This window comes from Cavia porcellus, unplaced genomic scaffold (genome assembly GCF_034190915.1).
Source record: "Cavia porcellus strain 051 isolate PalLab524CR breed Dunkin Hartley unplaced genomic scaffold, mCavPor4.1 scaffold_3, whole genome shotgun sequence".
NCBI classification, from domain to species: domain Eukaryota; kingdom Metazoa; phylum Chordata; class Mammalia; order Rodentia; family Caviidae; genus Cavia; species Cavia porcellus.
The window spans coordinates 45,261,952-45,285,700 of NW_026947486.1; the positions used below are offsets into that span (position 1 = coordinate 45,261,952).

The 23,749-nt window shown below is 37.8% G+C and overlaps 2 protein-coding genes across 5 annotated transcripts in view; both read left to right on the forward strand.

The window, feature by feature from the left end:
- The first annotated feature begins 1,100 nt into the window (after positions 1–1,100).
- On the forward strand, positions 1,101–7,383 carry LOC100723369 (cytochrome c oxidase subunit 7B, mitochondrial). The gene is made up of 3 exons (XM_003470974.5): positions 1,101–1,285; positions 4,634–4,758; positions 7,183–7,383. Exons 1-3 carry the CDS (start codon positions 1,246–1,248, stop codon positions 7,258–7,260), a joined length of 243 nt encoding a protein of 80 aa, XP_003471022.1. The 5' UTR covers positions 1,101–1,245; the 3' UTR covers positions 7,261–7,383.
- Positions 7,384–14,189: 6,806 nt separating this feature from the next.
- The window catches only part of Atp7a (ATPase copper transporting alpha), a 244,070-nt gene continuing 234,510 nt past the window's right edge, over positions 14,190–23,749 (forward strand). For 3 of the 4 annotated variants that reach the window (XM_063246119.1, XM_023565589.2, XM_063246121.1), the window contains exon 1: positions 14,190–14,400. The gene's annotated coding sequence lies outside the window, so the exon portion shown is untranslated. Of the gene's footprint in view, positions 14,401–23,071; positions 23,102–23,749 lie in introns of all 4 variants that reach the window. The other variant, XM_063246120.1, reaches the window with a different exon arrangement.

Here is a 23,749-nt window from a genome sequence, read left to right on the forward strand (position 1 = left end):
GGCAACCTGGGTTATATAGAGTCCAAAACCAGCCTGGACTACATAGCAAGGCCCTGTCTCAAAAAAAAGCATAACAAAACCTAAAATACTGAGCATACAAGAGTTTTGCTTGTTTGTTTTTTGAGACAAAGTACAGGCTGCCCTTGAACATACTGTGTAGCCCAGGCTGACCTCAAACTCACTGACACTCCTGTCTCAGCCTCCTGAGTGAGTGGTGGGAATACAAGCTTGCATCACCATGGTCAGTGTTCTTGCCTCAGGGTTCAGGGATTTAGCTCAGTAGCATAAGTTCCTAACAGCAAGTTTAAACCTTGTTCCAAAAAAAAGTTCTTGCCTCCCTGCCCTAATATTTATTTGTGAAACTATCCCAAAATGCAGAGAAATTGAAAGAGTTATACCACGAACACCCACCAAGGTTTCACAATCAGCAGGTCACTGAGTTTGCTTTATTACATATGTATCTTATATGTGAGATTTTAGGATTTTAAAAATTACTTTATTTGTGCTGAGGAATGATCCCACAGCCTCAAATATGTCAAGCATGGATTGCACCACTGTGTTATATCCGCACCCCTAGGAATACTTTTTAATTTTCTTACATCTTTTCTCTAAATTTCAGTTATTTTAAAGTTAAAAGTTAGGCAGATGTGCTGGGTGCACATCTGTATTCCCAGGACTTGGAAGGCTGAGACAGGACAATTGCCTCACTACATAATGAGTTCAAGGCCAGCCTGAACTACATAGCAACACCCTGTCTCAGAAAAAACAAAAACAAAAAAACCCCCAAAGAAACAAAGTTTAAAAAGGGACACAAACTTTGAAAAGTAAAAGACATTGGACGAACAAACAAAAACGAGCTAGTGTAGAGTTCTAAACCTCTTGAACTTCAATACCATTTTGAAACTGGTGCCTTAGGTTACCGGAGAACGATCAGTCTCTCCACACTCAGGAGAGCCCTAAACCTTGCTTCAAGGAGTTTGTTCATTCTTTATTGACTACAATCTACGACACTTATAAAGCTTGAGACTACATCTCCCAAAAGGCCTTTGTTTTCCCTCGTTGTAAAGAGAATTAGAATGTCTATAGGGTTTTTTTTTTTACAAATCTCGCGAGATCATATCAAATCTCATTAAGGAGCTCTACAGGAAGCCATTTTGTTTTTCAGGGCTCTTTGCAAGGGTATCGCGAAGTAGTTTGCAGCAAAGCAGCAGCTGCAGTAACCGCTGTTTCATCTTGAGCTCCACGATGTTTCCCTTGGCCAAAAACGCATTAAGTCGTCTTCCAGGTGAGCAAAAAATTGGGGTCAATTATAAATCTTGTACCCCCCACCCCGTTGTCTCTCGTGCCCTTTATCCCCGAAGGACATCCTTATTCTAGATACCTGATGTCCTACACCGTCCTACATCCTTGGGAAAATTTCCTTAGCATTGTCTTTCTCTCCCAGTGTTTTTGTTTCGTTTCCCAGCACTCTTTCTGCTGTCGTAGTCATCCATTCAGTGATAACCTAAACGGTAGCCTTGCAGTTTTGACGTTATTTGTAGGTTGTTAACTGAATATTATCTGGCCTGAAAGCAGTCGTGGTCATTTTAAAAAATCTTATTTGCAAGTTAGGCAGGTGCAGGGAAATTTGAGTCCTGCTTTATATATTGAGAAAAATTAAGTTCCTTACTTGATTTGTACTGAAGGTGACCTTGAATAACGTGAGTGAAGGTGATTTTGAGCAATTATCATTGTACCTGTATTATTTTCACTTACAGAGATATTAGAGATATTTACTAGATTGTGTTCTAGACACTCAATTTATTTTTTGCATTTTGAAAATAAAAACCGTCTGGTTTTTCTTATGCCAAAAGCCATGTTTCAGATTTAATCTCTCTGAACCTGTTTCCTCCTTTATAAAATAAGGGGTTAATAAGTAATATCTCTGCCGGTACACTCCTGGAGGCTGAGAGTGAAGGATCACCATAAGTTTGAGGCCAGCCTGGGCCACATAGTGAACCCAAGGCCAGCCTAAACTACACAGCGAGACCCTGTCTAAAAAAAATAGAGGGTTGGTGAGTATTATATGAGACTATCAATGTGTAATTACTTTTTTTAAAAAATAGAGGAGAGGTCTAAGGAAATCCACATGGGTAATCTGAAATTTCAACCCAGAATTTCTTGGTAATCTTAACTTCTTTTCCCTTTAAGCAAGTAGTATCTTCTTGTACCTTAGGGAAAGATTTTTTTTGCTTTATTATTTTTTTCCCAGTGTGGGATTTACATGCATCTTTGCTTTCTATTTCTTTTTTTCTCTTCCCTACATCCCTCCTTCTTTCTTTCCTTGCTTTTTTCTGAGACAGGGTCTCCATATGTACTTCAGGCTGGTCTTCAACTCCCTGTATTTGTTTTTTGAGATAGGGTCTGCTACATAGTTACAGGCTGGCCTTGAATTAGTTTATGTAGCCCAGGCTGGCCTCAACTCATGGCAATCCTCTAGCCTCAGCTTCTGAAGTGCTGGGATTATAGTTCCTTCTTTTCTTCATTGGCATTGGCGATAGAACTCAGGGTGTTCGAACTGAGCTACATCCCCAACCCTGTGCATTTTTTACTTTTGAGACAGTATTTCGCTAGGCTTCCCTGGCTGGGTTCAAATTTAATAATCCTCCTGACTTTGCCTCCCAGAATCCTGGAATTACAGGTGTGTACCATCATGCCTAGTTCACATGGTCAGTTTTTTAGAACTGTTCCAGAGCAGAATACATTGTGAAATGTTTGTGAATTTGTTCATCCTGGGTTTCACTAGGTGAAAATAATATAAGGCAGTTAGGAAAACCAGTAATGGTCAGTAATGACCATGAAATAACCCATTGTACCACATAAACACCACTTTGTTCTTAAGTGCTAGTGAATGGAAAAGGTTGCCTTCTTAAAACATGCTTTCTGTAAGATCAGTCAGGCTACCTACCTACCTAACTTTTGGGGCTCTTTAAAATAATAAGGACCTGCTACTTTAATTGCTGAGGAAGGAAAAAAGATTTCTGGAAATACCCTTTGTACTAGAGTACTAGTAAAAACTTGTCTTGCTCAAAAACCTTTACCATCTTATGTTAACTTTTAAAGAAAAGTAGCTGTCTGTGATCCTTTCTAGTTTAATTCTCTATTAACTTCTTATACTCTTTGTCTTTCAGCCAAACTTAGTTGGTATTTCAGTACACTGGATTTTTATGTCTATCTGTTTTCACATTTTCCTTTTCCACATCTGTAGAACCAAATCCTATCTGCCATTTAAGTCCTAAGCTAGGGCTGGAGATGTTGCTTACCAGCGCAGCGCCTGCCTGGCAACCCTAAGTTCCAGTTCTGATACAAAAAAAAAAAAAAAAAAAAAAAAAAAAATCCCAAACCAAAAAACCCAAAATTAAATTAAATGCTAAACTATTCTACTTCTATGTACTATAAGTGATTTATGTTTTCCTACGTCCTCTTCTAGACTGAGAATAATCTGATAACAAAGTGTGTCTTAAAAGTTTTTGTGCACATGTGCATGTGTGCATGTTTGATACAGGGTTTTGGTATGCCCTGGCTGGCCTTGAACTCAAGGCAATCCTTCTGCTTCAGCCTCCTGAGTGCTGGGAATACATGCCTGCTTTAAACTTTTTTTTTTTTTTTTTTCACGAGACCGGGTCATGCAATGGTGCGGGATGACCTTAATGTCTTATGTGGCCCCAGGTGGCTTTGAATTTTTTTTTGTTTGAGAAAAGGTTTCACTGTGCAGTTCATGCTGGCCTTAAACTTACTTTGTAACCCAGGCTGGCCTGGAACTCAGTGATCCTCTTGCCTTACCCTGAGTGCTGGGATTACAAATGTGTCTCATCACACCCCGAGTGTCTTTGAAATTTTAGTGTTTGTGTATACTCTGTTTTTTATAGCATGATGCCTTACTCATTAGTAATTTTTTAAGTAATTATTTTTAGTAACTTTTTAGTAATTATTAGTAAATTTAATAGTTATTTTTCAGATTGCCCTAGTTTTAGAGGGGTTTTTTTGGCTGAAATATTAACACCATAAACAGTTGCTTTAATTTGAAGTTCATTTGCCGTTTTTTTCATTTTCTTTAGTATAGAGGATTGAGCCCTCCCATGCTAGGGAAGTCTGCTACTCTTGAGTTAAATCTCCAACTGTGGGCTTTTTTTCCTCTTTTCTCTTTTTGAGATAGTGTCTCGCTATGCAGTTTATGCTGGCCTTGAGCAACTCACTTTGTCCAGCCTGGTCTCAAACTAGCAGGATCCTTGTGTTAGCCTTCCGTGTGCTGGGATTAATAGTGTGTGCCCCCACACCTAACTGTGGTTTTATTTTTTTGTTTTGAGACAGAGTCTGAATTGATAGGTAACCCAGGCTGGGTCTAAATTTGAGATTCTCCTCCCTTGGTCTTTCAGTGCTGGGATTACCTTGCTTCTGCCTCCATGCCTGGCAATTTATCTTATTTTTGATGTATTTCAGAGTATGTTACTTTGTGTTTAGCTGCAATGTAACATTTTATTCAACTGTGCAATACTATACAGTTAACTTCCTTGGCGCTCTTATTGGCATTGTCAGTCACATATATTCTCTTTTCCTGATAATTGATACATTTCTAACTTCTTTTTTCTTTAAGTTGGAAGCATTCAACAAATGGTGGCAAGGCAGAGCCACCAGAAACGTACACCTGATTTCCATGACAAGTATGGTAATGCTGTATTAGTTGGTGGAGCCACATTCTGTATTGCTATATGGACATATGTAAGTATTATGATTTTTTTTTCTTAACAGTGTTGGGGATTTAACCAATGACCTCACATATACTAGATATGTGAGCTACATACTCTGCCTCAATAATTTTATTTAAGATATTTTTCATTCTTATTCTGTGTATTTTAAGTGTTTTACCACAAAAGGATACATTTCTAGTTAGAAGGGACTTAGAAGATTATTTAATAACCCATTCAGTGGAAATGTTTATCATTGTTCATCTATCTTTTTTTTTTTTTTTTTTTTTGCCTTTTTCATTTTTATCGGTATCGGGGATCGAACTCACGACCGCCTGCTTGCAAAAGGCAGATACTTATGCCCCTGAGCTAAATCCCCAGTCCCCTGTTCATCTATCTTTTTAAAAACATTTTATTAGTATATTATGTTTGTAGTACATGATTACATTCATTGTGGGGAGTTGGTACATGTATATAACATACCTTAATTCTTTTTTACATCCCCTTTACCTCTCCTCCATCTTGTGTTGTTAATATTTTATATAACAGATTGTTTACTGGAGCACAAGATAGCTCTTTCCATATTGTGTAGAAGATCAAAGAATTTTTTGGAGGGAGTACTGGGAATCGAGTTCAGGACCTGGCGCTTACCAGGCAGGCATTGCATCACTGAGCTATATTCCCAGCCTGATTAAAGGATCTTATGTTGTGGAAAACCACACTTCGTATTTTACTCATCATTCAATTGCAATACAAATAACTTTTTTTGAGACAAGGTTTTACTACATTAGTGTAGTGACCTTGAACTTGCTTTGGTAGCCCAGATTTTTTTTTGTTTTTTTTTTTTTTTTGAGACAGCACCTTGATATGCGGTTCAGGCTGACCTTGGGCTCCCTTTGTAACCAGGCTGGTCTTGAACTTGCAACCATCCGCCTGCTTCAGCCTCCTAAATGCTGGGATTACTGGCATGTGCCACCACACTTGGCTCCCAGACTGGTTTTGAACTCACAGTGATCCTCTTGCCTCATCCTGCCATGTGTTGAGATTATAGACATGGGCTAACACACCTACTGCAATATAGATAGTTGTGATCATCACATTTCTTTATGACAGCCATCAGATATTAGAAAATTGCTATCATGGGCTAGAGATATAACTTAGTTGTTAAGTGTGTACTTAGCATGCATGAGGCCCTGGGTTCAACCCCAGCATCAAAATGAAAATGAAACAAAACATCTTTAGATCTGTTGGTTGTTTTTTATTCTATAGTTGCTAGGAGTTTACATTTTTGGGTCATTCTATATACACTTCAGTGATCAGATTTTTCTTGTAAATTTTGTGGTACAAGGGATGCAAAGTAACTTAGATTCCTTATTTAAGCTTTTTGTATCTTACGCCAAACTATTACTGGTCACATTATTTACTGGTTAAAGATGGTCTTGAAATTCTAATAAATATTTAAGTTGGTTTTAAAAGATACAATTCAACCCTTGCCTTAAACAAAGAAGATGAACTAGGTATGGGGACAGATGTATATAATCTCAGCACTTGGGAAGCTGTGGCAGGAGGATGATCCTGAGTTCAGGGTAAGCCTGCAATAGGTTTTTAAAATTTTTTTGGTGTGGGGAATTGAACTCAGGGCCTTGCACTTGCCAGGCAGGCTCTGAGCTGCTGAGCTATATCCTCGGCCCTGAAATATGTCTTGAGACTCTCAAAAAACCAAAATCAGGTGCAGTACTTTTAGTGGTAAGGATTGAATCCAGGGCCTTTTGTATGCTAATAAACTACTGTATCACTGACATATACACACAGCCTTGGAATCAGATATGCTATTAAAATAAATGTGAAAAACCTGGGTGTGATGGCACACGCTTGTTTTCCCAGCACTTGGAAGGCTGAGGCAGGAGGATCATTGTGAGTTTGTGATCACCCTGGGCTACAAAGTGAGCTCAAGGGTAGCCTGAACTTCATAGTGAGATCCTACCTCAAATAAATAAATACATACATACATAAATACATACATACATATTTAACTAGAGGGAGATACAGATATCTAATGAATGTGTGATAAGAGGAGCTTTTGGAGGGGAAATATACTCTTTAATGATGAAGGAGTATAGTATAAAGAAATGCTCTTTGGCTGTTATTTAGGCAATTCTGATAAAAATTTCCTTAGTCACAGTAGGTGCATCTAAGTGCTTAATTGCCACTTGTGGCTAGCGACTACTGTTTTGTACAGTGCACATGTAGAACATGCCTTTCAAGAAGTTCTTTTGAACAGCACTGCTCTGGAGAAATAGGATAACAATTAGGTTTGACTTGGCATGGAGGGTTCTGTATCCAGGTGAGTATTTAAACTGAGAAACACAATATTTTTGTCATTTTCAAGAAATAAGCTATAAGGGGGAGTGGACTTTGGTTTAAACATGTGTAACTGACATAATTTTAATTCTTACAGACAGCAACACAAATTGGAATAGAATGGAACCTTTCCCCTGTTGGCAGAGTCACCCCAAAGGAATGGAAAGATCAGTAATCATGCCCGCTGATATAATACAGCTAAATTGCTTCAATATCAAATCACAACTGATGTCAAGTAAAAGCAGTGTATGTCCATTAAAATGTGTATTGAAGAAATAAAGTACAATTGAAACCTTTATTGTAGGCCTTGTTTCTTTTGTAAAAGAAGTTAAATTTGATTGCTTTTCATTTAACCTTTGTGTTAATATCAAAGTAAAAATGCTGTACAGCTTTTGAAAAGAACTCTATGAAGTAATATGAAATGGAAATTTGGTTATCATTGGGAAGTCAACTCTATAGTAGTCTGAAATTACAGCTAATGAATAACTTACCACAAAACTATTTAGGTCATCTTTGAGCAAAAAATTGGCTCAAATATTGGTTATGCCTGCTGTTTTCTACTTCTCATGTTTATATTTGGAATTGGCATTATTAACTGCTTTTCAATCTTTTTGGCAGAGTGGTTAGGGTCTTACTATATAGTTCAGGCTGGCCTTGAACTCATTTTGTATATAGCTCAGTCTGGCCTCGAATTCATGGCAGTTACTTTTGCTTCAGCCTGTCAAGTGCCAGGATTACAGGTGTTGTGTTACCACACCAGGCTTCTTTTCACACTTGCTTAGAGAATTTAGGATGTTGCCAGACCTAAAGAACAGTGGTCCCATAAAGTGAACCAGGTTGTCTGAAAATTAGCTCTTTGGCTCCTTCAGGATATTCATCTTAATTAGATGTTTTCATTTTGCAGCACATTTATTTGAGATATTTGTAATGATATTAAAAAGATTCACCTAATACAGTCTTGTTATTTAATCATAGATATAAAAATATTAGATTTTCTTTGTTAATGGAGTACAAAACGTACTTTGCAGTTAGTATGTCTTAGAGCAGTGGTGGTGAACCTATGGCATATGTGCTGCAGCAGGTCTAAAACATTCGCCATCACTGTCTTACAGTCTTCTCAAATGTACCAAAGTCACACCAGGTATGGTGGTGCACAGAAGAATTGCTGTGAGTTTGAAGCCAACCTCAACTATATAGTGAGACTTTGTCTTAAAAACAAAAACCAGGGGCTGGGGATTTAGCTCAGTGGCATAATCTCTTGCCAGGCAAGCACCAAGTCATGAGTTCGATCGATGGCCCCGCAAAAAAAAAAAAAAAAAAAAAAAAAAAAAAAAAAAAAGCACCAAAGTCAGTGACTACATGATTTTAATAGAAATAACAATGTCATTGCAAAATATGCAGGTAGCAGGATTAATAGCTATAGTAGTACCATTTTTGATACAAATTGAATACATAAAAGTCTTATCTGTGGAAATATTCTTCATATTTTTTTCATTTTAAGTCAAATAAAACCTAACTACAGAACAATAAAGCCAATCAAAACAAAGCATTGAAAGTAGTACATAACCTCAAAACAGGACAATAGATCAACAATGGCTACCATAATATATCTTCACAATAGTTGTCCATTTCCTCAGACATAGTAAAATTGAATAAAACAAAACCAAAACAGCACTGAGTAAAAACAGAACAATATTAGATTTCAGAAACAGGACATAAGGAAATCCCCCACATTTGCCACTGTCATCCTCCTAATAGATGTTTAGACTACCAGCCTTAGTCCTGCAAAATCATTCAATACAAGCATTTAGCTGTTTTTGTACCTCAGTCCTCCAAACCAGGCAGTTGCTTACAGGTTTGTGTGTGTGTTGATTCTCAGCCCCTGTATGCATGTGTGTGTCTATGTCTTGATTCTCACTCAGCCCGTGTGTGTGTGTGTGTGTGTGTGTGTGTGTGTGTGTGTGTGTGTCTTGATTCTCCGCCCATGTGCCAGTCAGCTCTCGGGAAAGGCAATTTGGTTTCTCTCTTCCTGGGCCCTGCCTGTTTTGCACAGCTTACCGGAAGATCAAACTAGCTTCTTAATGTGTTCCAGACCTGACCTGGCCTCTGTTGTCTGATGAGAACAGTGAACTGGCTTCTCTTTTTCTGGGTCCTGTATGGTCTGCCTGTTCATAATAAGACTGAAATGTTCAAATGCATGTATAATGTGAGATGGGATTAAGAGAGATAAACATTTTTAAGAAAGCCTCAACCTATTAGATTAAAATAATACCTTTTTATCTCTGAGTTCTCCCATATCTTATGACTAGAAGCAATGATCAGTATTTGTACCATTTCTCTTATGTGGTATTTGTCAACTATATGTGTGACATTATAGAATGTTACCTGTTCATTTGCCAGCAAAAATATGTTGCTTTGTGTGATAAAAATTGGTTGTAGTCAGTACTCATGAAAAACTTTTTGTTTTTTCAGTGCCTAAACTGACTTCAGGTCTTTGCCCATGTTAGGCAAGTGCTTGATTGGCAAGCAACACCCTCATCCCTAAACAAACTTCTAAACTTAATCTTTGGCCACTGTGGCTTTTCTTCACAGCCTGCCCTGCTTTCTCCAGGGTGTTCTTTTATATTGCTTTTTCCTTTTTTCCTCAGCCCAAGCTCTCTCTGCAGAGTCACTTTTCTTTGTCACTCTTCACTTTTACTTTTTCAAATAAAAAAAGCAAAAACAATTTTATGGCGGGAATGCAGGTCAGTGGTAGAGCACTTACCTAGCATGTGTGAAACTCTAGTTTTAATCCTTAGTACTGGGAGAAAAAAAAACCCATAAATCTTAATTTGGTACTTAATTTTGTCCTGATGTGTAATTCTGAAATTACCATGATTAGAAATGAAGCAGTAGTTTAAACATTTTGAGCCATCACAACATTTTAATCTTGCAGCTTTCCAAGTGCATTGAAGCAAGAAAGTTCTAGTCTTTTGTAGAGATTTGCACTCAGTTTTCCCTGTAATACACAACTGCCATAGTTTTAAATAAAACTTAGAGTTAAACCAGACATGGTGGTGCATGCCTGTAATCCCAGCACTCTGGAGGCAGGGGGATTGTTGGAAGTTTGAGACCGATCTGGACTACAAAGTGAGCTGAAGGGCAGCTGAACTGTATAGCGAGACCCTGTCTCAAAAAGTCCAAAAAACCCAACCAACGAATCCCCCCAAAACTAAAACCAAAACCAAAACCAAAAAGACAAACCCTAGAGTCTGGAGGTTATCAAATTAGTTTCCCTATTTTCAAGTATCTATGTTTGAAGAATTTAGATAAGTGGGTCTGGGATTTAGTTCAGTGGCATAAATGCCTGCCTGGCGTGTGTGAGGTCATGAGTTTGAATACCTGTACCTGCCAAAGAAAGTATTTAGATAAGTGATTCACCTTAGAAATATTGCTAATCTTTTAAACACTATTGGAGGACTATATTTTTTAGTTGAGGTGAACATCAGGAAGACTTTAACTCTTACCCTAAAACAGTATTGGTAGGCTCTGTGATCTGTTACTATAAGTTCACTGAACTCACAATGAGATGTATAGTAGTTGAAGAGGCACAGATGTTGAGTTCCTTACCCTGGTGACTGTCATGGGTGATATCAGTACCACCTCATAAGCATTTTGACGATGCTTACCTGCTCAACTCCCAGCAAATTTGTTTACCATTGTAGGCGTATCCCTCTATTTGAAAGCTCAATCAATACAGTGATTGTGAAAATATGTTAGTATGTTTCTGCATTGACAAGGAGGATTAAGGATGAAGCATTTAAAGATAGAAGGTGTTATACAATGAGGCAAAGGCTGAGTGACTAAATGTGTGTTTATAGGGTGTGTTGTAGCTCATGTTAATAAACAACATTTTAAAAAATCTTTAGATGTTTTTGTGGTACTGGGGTGTTGAACAGGGGCTTTCACACTGAAATGCAGCCCAGCCCTTATTTTGAAATAGTCTTGCTAAATTGCTCAGGTTGGGCTCAAACTTGGAATCTTGCTGCTTCAGACTCCCAGAATGCTAAGATTGCTGGTGTGTGCCACCAAGCCCCAGTTTATATTTTGCTTCTAATAAATCTATATTCCTGGCATCACTGAGTTTCTTTAAAAGCTTAAATAGTGTTAATAATTAGCTACAGTCTAACTTGCTAATACCGTATTTGGGAGTCCATTTAATTTCTTTTTTATCCATTTAATTTCATATGATGTGATTTTATTAATTTATTGATGTGGTGCTTTGTTTTTCTTTTGGTAGCAGGAATTGGAATCAGGACTTCATGCTGGCTAGGCAGGCACTTGTGCCACTGAGCTATATCCCTAGCCTGCTGTGGTGCTCTTACATCCCTGCCCCATTGTATGTAATGTTTAAGAATTTAAATTTTGGCCTGAATTTATGTCTTATGCATATTGATTGAAGTTGTGCATATTGATTAACAACTACAATTTAATGCCTTAGAAGATAGGGAGTTCTGAGACTGATATTTTTATTTCTGTGTGTAGGTTTAGGGGGAGGAGAGAATAATTTTTTTCTGAAATAATTGTAGGCCTAAAATTTAGGTCTGTGGATTGGATTGGACTCACAACCTGGTACCTGGCGGGCAGGCACTTATGCTGCTGAGCTAAATCCCCATCCCCATTTTTTTTTTTTTGAGACGGGGGAGTGTTAGATAGTCCAGGCTGATTTTGACCTCTTGATCTTCCTGCCTCATCCTCAAGAGTGTTGAGATTACAGGCTTGCACCGCCATGCCTAGGTGATTTGTGGGTAATTTTAAATGTTGTCTATCAAGGTGTAATGGGAATTTTATGACTGGTAGGATGGAAATTGTTTAACTCTTAAAAATATTTATTGTGTTGCATACATGAAGTCTTTTACAAATACTTAATATTTGTACTTTGCATACTAATTGAATCTATATTTATTCTTTGTACTTTGCATACTAATTGAATCTATATTTATTCTTTTTTTCTCTTTTTGATCTTTTTGAGATAGGATCTCACTATGCAGTTCAGGCTGGCTTTAACCTCACTTTGTAGTCTAGGCTGTTCTCGAACTCACAAGGGAGGTTGAGTGCTGGGATTACAGGTGTGCACCACCGCACCCGGTTTATATTATACTTTGATTATTATTATTATCATTATTATTTTGAGACAAGGTCTTGCTATGTAGTTTAGACTGGCCCTGAACTCAGTATGTAGTCTAGGATGGCCTTGAACTAGCTTTAATTCTGTTGCCTCAGTCTTGAGTGCTGGAATTACCAACATGTGCCACCCACCACACCTGGCCTATTTTTAAAAATTCTACATTATTAAACTTGACATTTCTCTATGGAAACTGGTTTAAGTTTTTCCAGTTGAAAAGCATAAGTAGCCCTGTGATTACTTTTCTCTAATATAACAGCTATTTATCCTGAAGAAGAAAAGAAAGGCTTTGTCTTGCTTGGGAATAAGTACAATGGACTCTTTCCTTCTTTTACAGTTACTGCTCAGAATTTAAAAAAATCAGCCTACACAGTGGTGCACTCTTGTGATCCCATTACTTAGGAGATTAAGGAAATCTGAGTCCTGCCTGGCCAAATTAGTGAGACCTTGTTTCAAAATAAAAATTAAGGGGCTGAGGATTTAGCACAGTGGCATAAGTGCCTGCCTTGCAAGCAGGCAGTCATGAGTTCGATCCCTGGTACTGATAAAAAGGAAAAAAAACAACCAAAATAAAAATTAAAATCTGTTTCGAGGCCAGTGTGGGATACATAGTGAATTCAAGGCCAGGTGTCAAACCCCCCCCCAACAATAACCCCACCCCATTAAAAGTCAGGAGTGGTGGCATGTGCCTCTAATCTCAATATTCTGGGAGACTGAGGCAAGAGGACTGCAAATTAGAGCCCAGTGTGCTCAATTTAGTAATTTAGCGAGACTCTTACACAAAATAAAAAGGGCTAGGGGCATAGTGCAAAGGCCCTTTATTCAGTCCCAGAACTGGGGGAAGGTAGGTGGGTTTGATCCTAAATACTACAAAATTATTTTTAAAAATTTAGGATTTTGTTGCTTTTTTTTGAAACAGGTTCTCACTATGTAGTGGCTGGCCTGTATTCAGTATACTGGAATTACAGGCCTGTGCCACTGTGCTGCCCCACCCTTGTTGGTTTTTAAAATGTCAAATTAGAAAACAAGAATAAAATAATGTTTTTAGATGTTTTCTGTAACATTTATGTATTATATTGTTGGATTTTATGTATCTCATTTCCATATGAACTCATGGTGATAGATCCCCCCCCCCCCCCGTACTGGGATTGAATTTAGGGTTTTCAGAGATAGACGGATGGTCCTTTTAAATGTTTGGAACAGCATCTCATTAATTTTCTCAGGCTGGGCTTGAATTTGTGATTCTCCTGCTACCTAGAGTGTTGGGATTAAACCACTACAACTAGCCGGATAGATACTTTTAATATTTTTTTGCATCCTTGGAGCCTTTCAAGTGTTTAAATGTTAGACCAATGAATAACTAAATGGGGAAGTGATTCAGAGAGAGGAACGGTGATAGTGTAGTGACATCCTTGTCCATTCCCATAAAGATTATGAATTTTTAAACACTTTTTTGCCCATGATACAATTTTTCATTGGAAGGATGAGGGCACGTTTATGGTTTTGACTTTTACATCTGGAGTTAGGCTATCAGGAAACACAAGCAAATTAACACATTTTGACCTGTAAAGCGATCCATGCTAATCTAGCTCACGTAGGGCAAGGATGAAATGCGCAGAAAATATTTACAAGTTCTTATGATGCCTCATGGTCTGAGGTTAGAAAATCACAGGTGACCAAAGCACTGTTTGGGTAGGGTTTTTGTGTGTGTTTTCTTTAGTTTGTTTTTGGCATGGGAATTCGGTGACTTCCAACGCCCACAGTGAGCTCATTGCGAAACTGTGTGTCTGCCTCGGGGCAGCAGGGGGCGGGAGAAGCTTGACTCCAGGCCCCGCGCTCCCTTTCACGTGATGCATGGCTCTCTTTACACTAGAGCTCCTGCTTCCGGGCCGGGCATCACCCGGAAGTGGGAGCAGTCCAGGGAGGGCGGGGTGAAGGCTGTTGGCCGCCCAGGCTGGGGTGGGAAGAGAAGCAGAGGGAGGAGTTGCTGTCGCCGTCGCCACTGCCGCCAGCGCAGCCGCCACAGCCGCCACAGCCGCCGCGGCTACGGTGATTTCTAAAGTGTGTGAGCTTGGAAGCTTCGTGGGTAAATTTATCATTGCCACCCTCTGCGTCGCTCCGGAGGTTTAACCATATGACCAGAAAGACCAGGTAAATGCTACTTCGGCTTCCTGTTGTCCCCTTCCATGGGAGAACCGGTTTTGTGTTGTCAGTCTGTACTACCAAGTGTGGGGAGAAGGTCGTGTTAATCTGGGGCAATCTCCAAACTCGTTCTTCACGACTCAGATATTTACCACACTTACTTTTTACCTTCTCAAATGGAGAAGTGGAGAGATTAGGTCCTGACGTAGGTCGCTTTCTTGTACAGTTCTAGGGCGAGTATACAGATCTGTCATGGCCTATGTTAATTAATTGAGGGAACAAAAAGGTCTCTACACAGTGCTAGAAGTCACGTGGACTAGGGTCCTTGCTTAGTGACCTCTGTTTATACTTGGGAAACCAAGGTTACTAAGATCACTATTGCTGATAAAATAATAATTTTAAAAAGGCATTTGTCTTCTTGTCTTTTTCTCAGAGCATAAACTAAATTGAAAGAACACTCTTGTTTCCACATCGTTTTGTTCATTGTGCCCCCTTTTCATTTACTCTGCATCCTTGTTCCACCTTGTGACCTCTTTCTTGTGCTTGGGATATAATCAAGGACTTCAAGCATGTTAGGTAGCATTTTATTTTTGACACATTGTAGACGCTGAGGTTAAACACCAATAACACTGTAAGGTTTTACAAATACAATATTTTTCCAGGATCTAAACTGTGTTTTCGTAATACCCTCTTCATCTACAGTAATACGGCTTTGTATTGAGCCAATGTGTCAGAACGTCAATGTAGGTGATACTGAGGCATAGGAAATGGGAGGAGGACACACAGCACAAGACTTGTAGTACAGATTCTGGCTTCAAAAGAGCAATTAAGTCAGTTGAATTTAGCTATGAAGACAGTGAGTCTAGCAGCTCCACTAATTGAATTATCAGGTTGTTTATCTCATCTTTTTTATTAATTAAGTTTATTGGTACATTTTTGGTATACATAATGATCACATTCATCATAGGGACTTTTTACCTGTACATGATATAACTTGATTCTTTTTTCCCCTTTCCTTCAACCTATCTCATCCTTTTTTGAAGTTTTTCTTTTGTTCTTTAGTTTTTTGAAAGAGGTTCTTGCTATTTAGCCCAGAGTGGCCTCAAATTCTTTGGGAATCTTCCTGTGTCCACTTCCCCTGTGTTGGGGTCATAGGTGTGCACTACCACACCTGCCTTTGAAAGGTTGTTTATTTTTTGAGACAGAGTTGCTGTGTAGTTCAGACTGGCCTTGAACACAGTGATCATCCTGCCTCAGCCTCCTGAGTGCTGGGATTATGGAAATATGCCATCACACCTGGTTTAAAGGTTATTTTGAACTGAGATTTCATTTTTTTCTTTTTTTCTTTTCTTTTTTAAAACTTGATGGTCTGATAATGTAGTAGGAAAAAGAGATATGATCACCGAGTCATTTTTTATCCCAGTTAACTATTAGAAATAGGAATCATGAGAACACAGGGAAGGGAACATTAAAGATGGGTCTTCAGAAATGAATGGAATTTAACTTTGCAGGAATGAAGGAAGAAGAGGACAGTCCAGGTAAAAATAATGAGAACAAAGACCGGGGCAGCTGCAAAGATTGGAAGACATCCAATAATATGTCAACATCTTTCAAGATGTCAATGGTTAAAAGAAAAAAATTAATCTGGTCATGATGGTGCTCACTTGTAATGCCAGCACTTGAGAGGCTGAGGCAGGAGGATCCTTGCAAGTTTGAGACCAGCCTGGACTACAAAGTGAACTCAAGGCCAGCCTGAATTGCATAGTGAGACTCTGTCTGTAAAAGACCAAAAAAGAAAAGAAAAAAAAAGAAAAAAAAAAAAGAAAAAAATTAGAATACAGGGCGGGGTAGCTCACTGGTAGTACACTTGTGTAGAATGAGCGTGGCTTTGGGTTTGATCTTCAGTGCCACAAAAATATTGCAAAACTGGTTATTTCACAGCCAACTAATTCAGCTATTGAAAAGCCTATAAACTATATAGAAAACATGGAAATGACAAATACAGTGTTAATATATGAGGTTTAATTCTGAGCTAGAATTTAAAAGAGCCAGGCTTACTGGTGTCTGTAGTTCTAGGGGCTAGGAGGCTGAGGCAGGAAGATGTCCTGAGTCCAACAATTTGAGGCTAGCCTGGGTAACATAGCAAGACCTTGGGGGTGGGCAAAGGCAGAGATAGAGATAGAGAGAGGGAGAGAAAGAGAAAGAGAGATATTGAACCCACATATTTTCTGTCCTTATTTTTTGCTGTGCTTAGCTTCACATCCCTTCATTCTGATTTGACTGTTGTGCCTTTTATTTGGAATGGTTTGTGGGGTACTGGAGATTGAGTGTAAGGCCCAGCACATGCTAGACAAACACTTCACCACTGAGCTACCATCTCTAGCTTATTTGTTTATTTAGTGATAAGTAATAAGATACATTTTGTAGTGCAGGCTGATCTAGAACTCACTGTGTAGTCCAGGATGGCCTCAAATTTAGTGATCCTCCTGCCTCAGCCTCCTAAATGCTGGGATTATGGGTGTGAGACACCACATCTGGCCTCTGCCTAAATTTCTCTTGAGTCCATTTTCTGTAGAACCATTCGCCCCAATCTTTCATGTCCAGCAATAGAGATCTCCTTAAATGAGCACTTCTTGTCCATGTAGCATGCTCCTAGTACATTGATGAAACAGCTGTCAGTGATTTCATCCCTTGACATCTTCACCCATGTAATGACCTCTTGCAGGCTAGGGTTCACGGAGTAGTTTCATCATTAAATCAAGTGTTAATTGAAGACTTAAGAGACAGGAGTAGCAACAAAAATGATGACAGTTAAGAATGATGGCCCACATAAAAGCGATGAAAAATTGCAAGCACCAAATTCAGAAAATATTGCTTTGTTTCACATGAGTGCATTAAGTACATCTGTTACAACACATGATATATTGAATTATGAAGATTCATGTTGGACACAATCATGTTTACATAGGCATGTATCTCTTGTCCCAAGGTGCTGCTTGGGTATTTCTAAGTACTTAATTTATGTTATCATTTAAGTATTAATGTTAATATTCACTTGTATTCAATTATATATTAATATTTTATAATTCAATATTCCAGCCCTGTGTTGCAATGGATGTGCTAAGTGTGTCCCTCTGATTGATTATCTTAACTGGGACTTACTTTTCGAATAAGACATATATTATGAGCATCCTGAAAAATCATGCTAGGTCTTATTTTCTGGGAAATAGGATATTATACCTGGTTTGGTAGTGCATGCCTGCAATCCGAGCACTTGGGAGGCTGATGCAGGAGAATTGCTGCTTGTTCAATGCCAGCCTGGGTTACACAGTGAACTCAAGGTCAGCCTGAGACTTTGTCTCAAAACAAAAATAAAAACAAAGATGAAAAACAAAGAGAATTACAAATTTGAGTCCTTCCTGGGCAATTTAACAGTCCTGTCTCAAAATAATAAATAAAAAGAACGAGTAGGGGATATAATTTCATGGGAAGGTGTTGAGTTCAATCCCTGGTACTACCAAAATAAAAAAAAGAAAAAAGAAAAAACCAAAATATTGTTATGGTTATTTGCAGAGTTTCATTTTGACCAATAAATGCTTTCTTCCACTTCAATGTTAATTCTAAACATTACTTCTTAGTTCTGATTTATAGCCCCTTGATATTAATTTTTTTTTTTTGGTACCCGGGATTGAACTGATGACCTCACACTTACCAGGCAGGCACTTATGCCACTGAGTTAAATCCCCAGCCTTTTTTTTTTTTGAGACAGGGTCTCTATGTAGTTTGGGCAGGCCTTGAGCTCACTTTGTAGCCCTGGCTGGTCTCAAACTCGCAATGATCCTCCTGCCTCAGCCTTCCGAGTGCTGGGACTCCAGGCGTGAGCCACCATGCCCGGCCAATACTCATTTTCAGTCATAACTATAAGTGGTTTGGATGAATTAGTTATCAGATTGGTGGCATATCTTCAAATATCATGCATCAAAAGTCACCTGTTTCTACTGGGGTGATGATAATACTAATTTTGCACTAGTGTGAGAAACAATGAATAAATAAGATTGAAAGTGTACAATAGATATTGTGAACTGGGAAGACACTATTCAAAAGAAAAGAAACTGTGATGGGACAAAGGGTAAAGGGAGGAAGGGAAACAGAAAAAAATGTTTATATACACACAAGATAGTTAAGATGGGTGTATAAAAAAGGTAGTTATATAGCTAGTTTCTCTTAGTTCATTGAAAAGAAAGGTGTTTTTTTTTTTTTTTTTTTTTTTTTTTTTTTGTACCCAGGATTGAACTCTCGACCTAGAGCTTGCCAGGCAGGTGCTTATGCTGCTGAGCTAAATCCCTGGCCCTGAAAAGAAAGTTTTGTGCTGATACTTTTTTGGACAATATTTCATGCTTCTATCTTATACTCTGAACTACTACTATGAATATAACAATCTGCAGTGTATTAATTATTATTACTCTCCTACTTGCCTGTTTCAAAACTGTTTTATTCTTATTTTTGCTTCTTTCTGTTTAAAAAAAACCAATAATTTTGCTCACAAAAATGTCTACAGAGTGGTTTCTTTTGCAAAGTATTTAGAAGTATTTTATTTATGTTATAAGTACATATTTGTGATTCATACAATGTAGTCTATTGGGGAATGGTAAATGAGGAATACTATACTGTGTTCAAGCTTATATGTCTGTTAATTTCAGTCAACATTATATTTTCCAGTGCACCCACCTTCCTACCAATGTGTCATTTTAATCAAGTAGTATTCCATTATATATAGATACCACATTCTCTAAGAAAAATTTAATGTAATTTCATTACTACATGTTTGCAATTCATGCAGTTTACAGTCATCTTGGAGAGTGGTTACATGTACATAATGCAGATTGGGTACTACATTTTCTTTTTTTTTTTCTAATCGGTACCAGGGATTAAACTCACGACCGCCTGCTTGCAAGGCAGGTGCTTACACTGCTGAGCTAAATCTCCAGCCCCTACATTTTCTTTATCCATTTGTTTGTTGATAGATATAGGCTGCTTCCAGAATTTAGTGATTACTAATAGTGCTGTTACAAACATTGGTATACATATATGACTGTATATATTGGTATACATATATGACTTAAGCTCTTTAGGAAAGATATCTCATAGGGGGATAGCTGGGTCATAAAGAATTTCTAATTCAGTTCTTTTTTTCCCCTCTAATTCAGTTCTTTGAGAAATCTCCATACTGATTTCCATAATGGTTGTACTAGTTTATATTGCCACCGACAATATACGAGGGTTTGTTTTTCACTACAGCTTTGCCAGTACTTGTTATTGCTTGATTTCTTTTTAAAAATTTTTTTATTGTTTGATTTCTTAATGATCACCATTCTTTCTGGAGTAAAAAAAGAATCTTAGAGTTGTTTTGATTTGTCTTTCTCTAGTGACCAGAGATACTGAACATTTTTTTCATGCATTTGTTGACAATTTGTATTTTGTCCTCTGTGAAGTATCTTGCCCATTTCTTGACTGGGGCTTTAATTTTAAGAGGTTTAATATTTTTGATTTCTTTGTATATCCTACATATTAGTTCTCTGTCTGAGGAGTAGCTGGCAAAATTTTTTTCCTCAGAGTTCCTTAAAGTCTTCAATTCATTAAGTGATGATAGTGGGTAGAAGAATACTTTATTTAGTGCAATTTATTATTTGACTTTGAATGCAAAGGTGTAATTAGAATTGCCTGAGTTTGTCCAGTGGGTGTATTATAAAAATAACCCAGAAATTCTTGTTTCTTAACTTTACGGCACATGCTAAGTCTTAGGATCTTGAGTCTGACTATTTTTTAAATGCACATAAATGAAAGGAACTAAGAACTATTTCTCCATGTGGTTTGAAAAATAAATCTTGTACTTTGTTTATTGTTTGCATTTGGGTAAGAGTAGACATACTTTATAGTACTAGATTTTTCTCCCCAGACCTAACATGTGGATAAACTAGGACTTAAAATTTATGCCAGGCATGGTGGTGAACCTCTGTAACCTCAGCACTAGAGAGGCTGAGGCAGGAGAATTTCTGTGAGTTTGAGGTCTGCCTGGGCTACATAGTGAGTTCAAGGCCAATCTGAACTATATAACAAGATTCTGCCTCAAACAAACAAACAAACAAACAGTCAGTCTTCACTGTTGAATCTATGCTTCTACCAAACACATAGGAACTGTAGTTTTTGTTGCTGTTTTGAGACAAGATTTCACTGTGTTGTCCAGACTGACCTTACATTCCTGCTTTTGCTTTGTTTTGCTCATTTGTTTTTTGAGAGGGTGTCATCTGTAATTCAGGCTGGCCTTGGACTCAGGACATATTCCTCTCTCAGTACTGAGATTATGGTGCTCCCAAGTGCTTGGATTATAGGTGTACACTACCATGCTTGGCTTGACTTTAAACTCCTGAGTTCTTGTGATCCTTTTGTTTAGCCTTCTAAGTAGCTGGGGACTATAGGTATGCACTATTGTGTTTGGCTAAGGAACTGTACCTTTAAATTTATTTACTTACTTTAGTAGTGGGGATTTTTTGGCAGTGCTGGTGATTGAACCCAAGGCCTTCATACTAAGCTACATCCCCAGCCTTTTAAAAATTTTTTGAGACAAGGTCTCACTATGTAGTTGAGGCTGGCCTTGACCTCACTATGTAGCCCAGGCTGGCCTTAAAGTCAAGCTGATCCTTCTGCTTTAGCATCCCAAGTGCTGAGATTGTAGGTGTCTGCCACCATGCCTGGCTGTAGCTTGAGATATTTCTCAGTGGTAGATTGCTCGCTTGGTATGCACAAGGTCCTAGATCTGATCATCAGCACTGTGAAAAGATAAACAAAACAAACCCTCAAAACCCATATATATGAATGTTCATAATTTTCTTGAAATTTTCAAACTAATTGCAAAAGTGAGGACCTGTTGTTTTAAACTAAGTATCTTATTTAAAGATATACCTAAAGATCAGATGTTTAAAATGGTGTTAGTCTTATTTTATCTGTATTATCAGTCTCCTAGAAAAAAGAAATGGTCTACTTGTGTTTTGTCATTTTCAAAGTAAGCACATCTTTTTTTTGTTTGTTTTTGAGACAGAACTTCACTATGTAGTCCAGGCTGGTCTTGAAAACACTTTGTATCCCAGTCTGGCCTTATGCAGAATTCTGGTGATCTTCTGTCTCAGCCTCCCAAGTGCTGGGATTATAGGTGTATAACATCCTGCCTGGCTGACACGGTTTTGCTAGATTTCCCAGGCTGGGCTTAAATTTGGAATCCTCCTGTTTTAGCTTCCCAGTGTTGGGATTACAGACATATGCCACTGTGCTTGGCATAGACCTTTTTTTTTTGGAAGGGGGGATTAACCTAGGACCTCATGCAAGTGCTTTGTCACCAAGAAATATCCCCTGCCCTCCTTCAGATTTGTAAACTGTAGACAGCAGTAACAGAACCTACCTTATATGATTGCCAATGAGTTCAGTAAAGTTATAAGAACAAGTTCAATAAAGTTGTAAGAACAGTGCCTGGCAGGTAGTAAATATATAAGAAAGTATAGTTACTATTATTATTTTAATATACTATTTACTGTAAAAGTAATTTTAGCATCTATATAATTAAAAGTTATAGTTCTGAAGTACTATAAATTTAGTGAACAGCAGGGTCAATATTTAATCAATATTTATAAGCAATATTTGACTTCTAAATTATACCACAAAAAATAGAAAACTCAGAATGGGAGACTTAGTAACCTATAGTACTCCTACAGTATGTTAAATGACATGTCACAACTCATTATTACATTTAGGAAATCATATTATGAAGATGTAGTCATTTCTGCCTCTCTACCAAGAAAACTCATAACAATCTGCTTGTAAAATTACTAGGCCACAGACTCTGGGCCATCAGGATTTTCCAGGCTATTTCCTTAATTGCAAAATGCTGAACCATAGCTCTGCTCAATGCATTATGAAATATAAAATGTCAGCAAGGGAAAGAAGCCTTATTTATGTCTAACTTAGTCTGCAAAATAGCTACATTCCTATCCTTGGTTTTGACTGACAGCTTTGTTTTGCCATATTTGACTTTATTCTCTCCCCCCCCAAAAAAGTAATAAGAACTAAGGAGTAATAAAAATCCAAAATGTGTAAATTTTGTTGTAAAAAAGAGAGGGAGGAAAAAAAAAAGAGCTCTAACGGATATAACAGCAAGTATGTTTAGGGGTGTTAAATAGCTGACTATATTAATGTTTTTGGATCATTGAACACAGATGTTTGCAGTCTCTCTGTTTGAATGTCCACTTTGTATTCTTTGATACTGTGATTTGAGCAACTATTTCCAAGATGATAATATGTAATCTATTAACAGGTGATTTCTTACTGTTATGTTTTTTTTTTTTGTAGTTCTGTATTATGTGTAACCTTACACCGCTTTGTTTTGTTTTGTGTTTTTCTCTTTTTCCTCTTAAATAAAATAAAAAAAAAACAAAATAGCTACATTCTCACAAAGTTGTGTATAAGTGTTATTTTTATGAAGCACATCAGTACTGCAATTAGTAAATATCCTGTGCTTATTATGTACTCAGTGTTTACCTAGGACCTGGTAGATATGCAAAGAAGTATAATGCATATTCTGTGATGCCTAACCAGAGAAATAATTCTAATTCTTCTCTTTTTTTGGTACCAGGGATCCAACTCATGACCTTGTGCTTGCCAGGTAGGCACTTATGCCCCTGAGCTAAATCCTGGGCCCTATGGAAACAATTCTACAACAACATAATTGTAGAGAAAACAGATAGTAAACTATGATACTGATTATAGGGTATTTGAAATTTAAAAAAGTGCTAGGATTATTTACATGATTTTTATGATGGAAGTGGTGGAACTTGTCTGATTGTAGTAGAGCTTTTATATTGGGGAAGAGCATTGAAAATGGTAATTGTGGGCCATATATTGCTTTGAAGAACTGGTTAAGTGTCTGTTAAATTCCTTTGAATTTAGTGTTTTGGAGATGGTTAGAAAAATGACCTTTGGAGCCATACTGCTTTGGTTTGATCTCATGTCTAATTTGTTTCTTTTCTCCTTCTTCTCTTTATCCCCCCACTTTCTCCTTCTTATTTTTCTTTCTCTGTTCCCCCTCTTCCCTCCTCCTCTTCCTTTTCTTCTTCTTTCTTCTTCCTCTCCTTAACTTCCCTCTGCTATTCTCTTCTTATGGTACTGGGGATTGAATCTAGTTCCTTTGCCCTGAACTACATCATCAGCCCTTTTTTTATTTTGAGGCAGAGGCTCACTAAATTGACCAGATGGACTGAAATTTGTGATCTTGTTGCCTCAGCCTCCCAGAATGCTGGAATAATAGGCATGT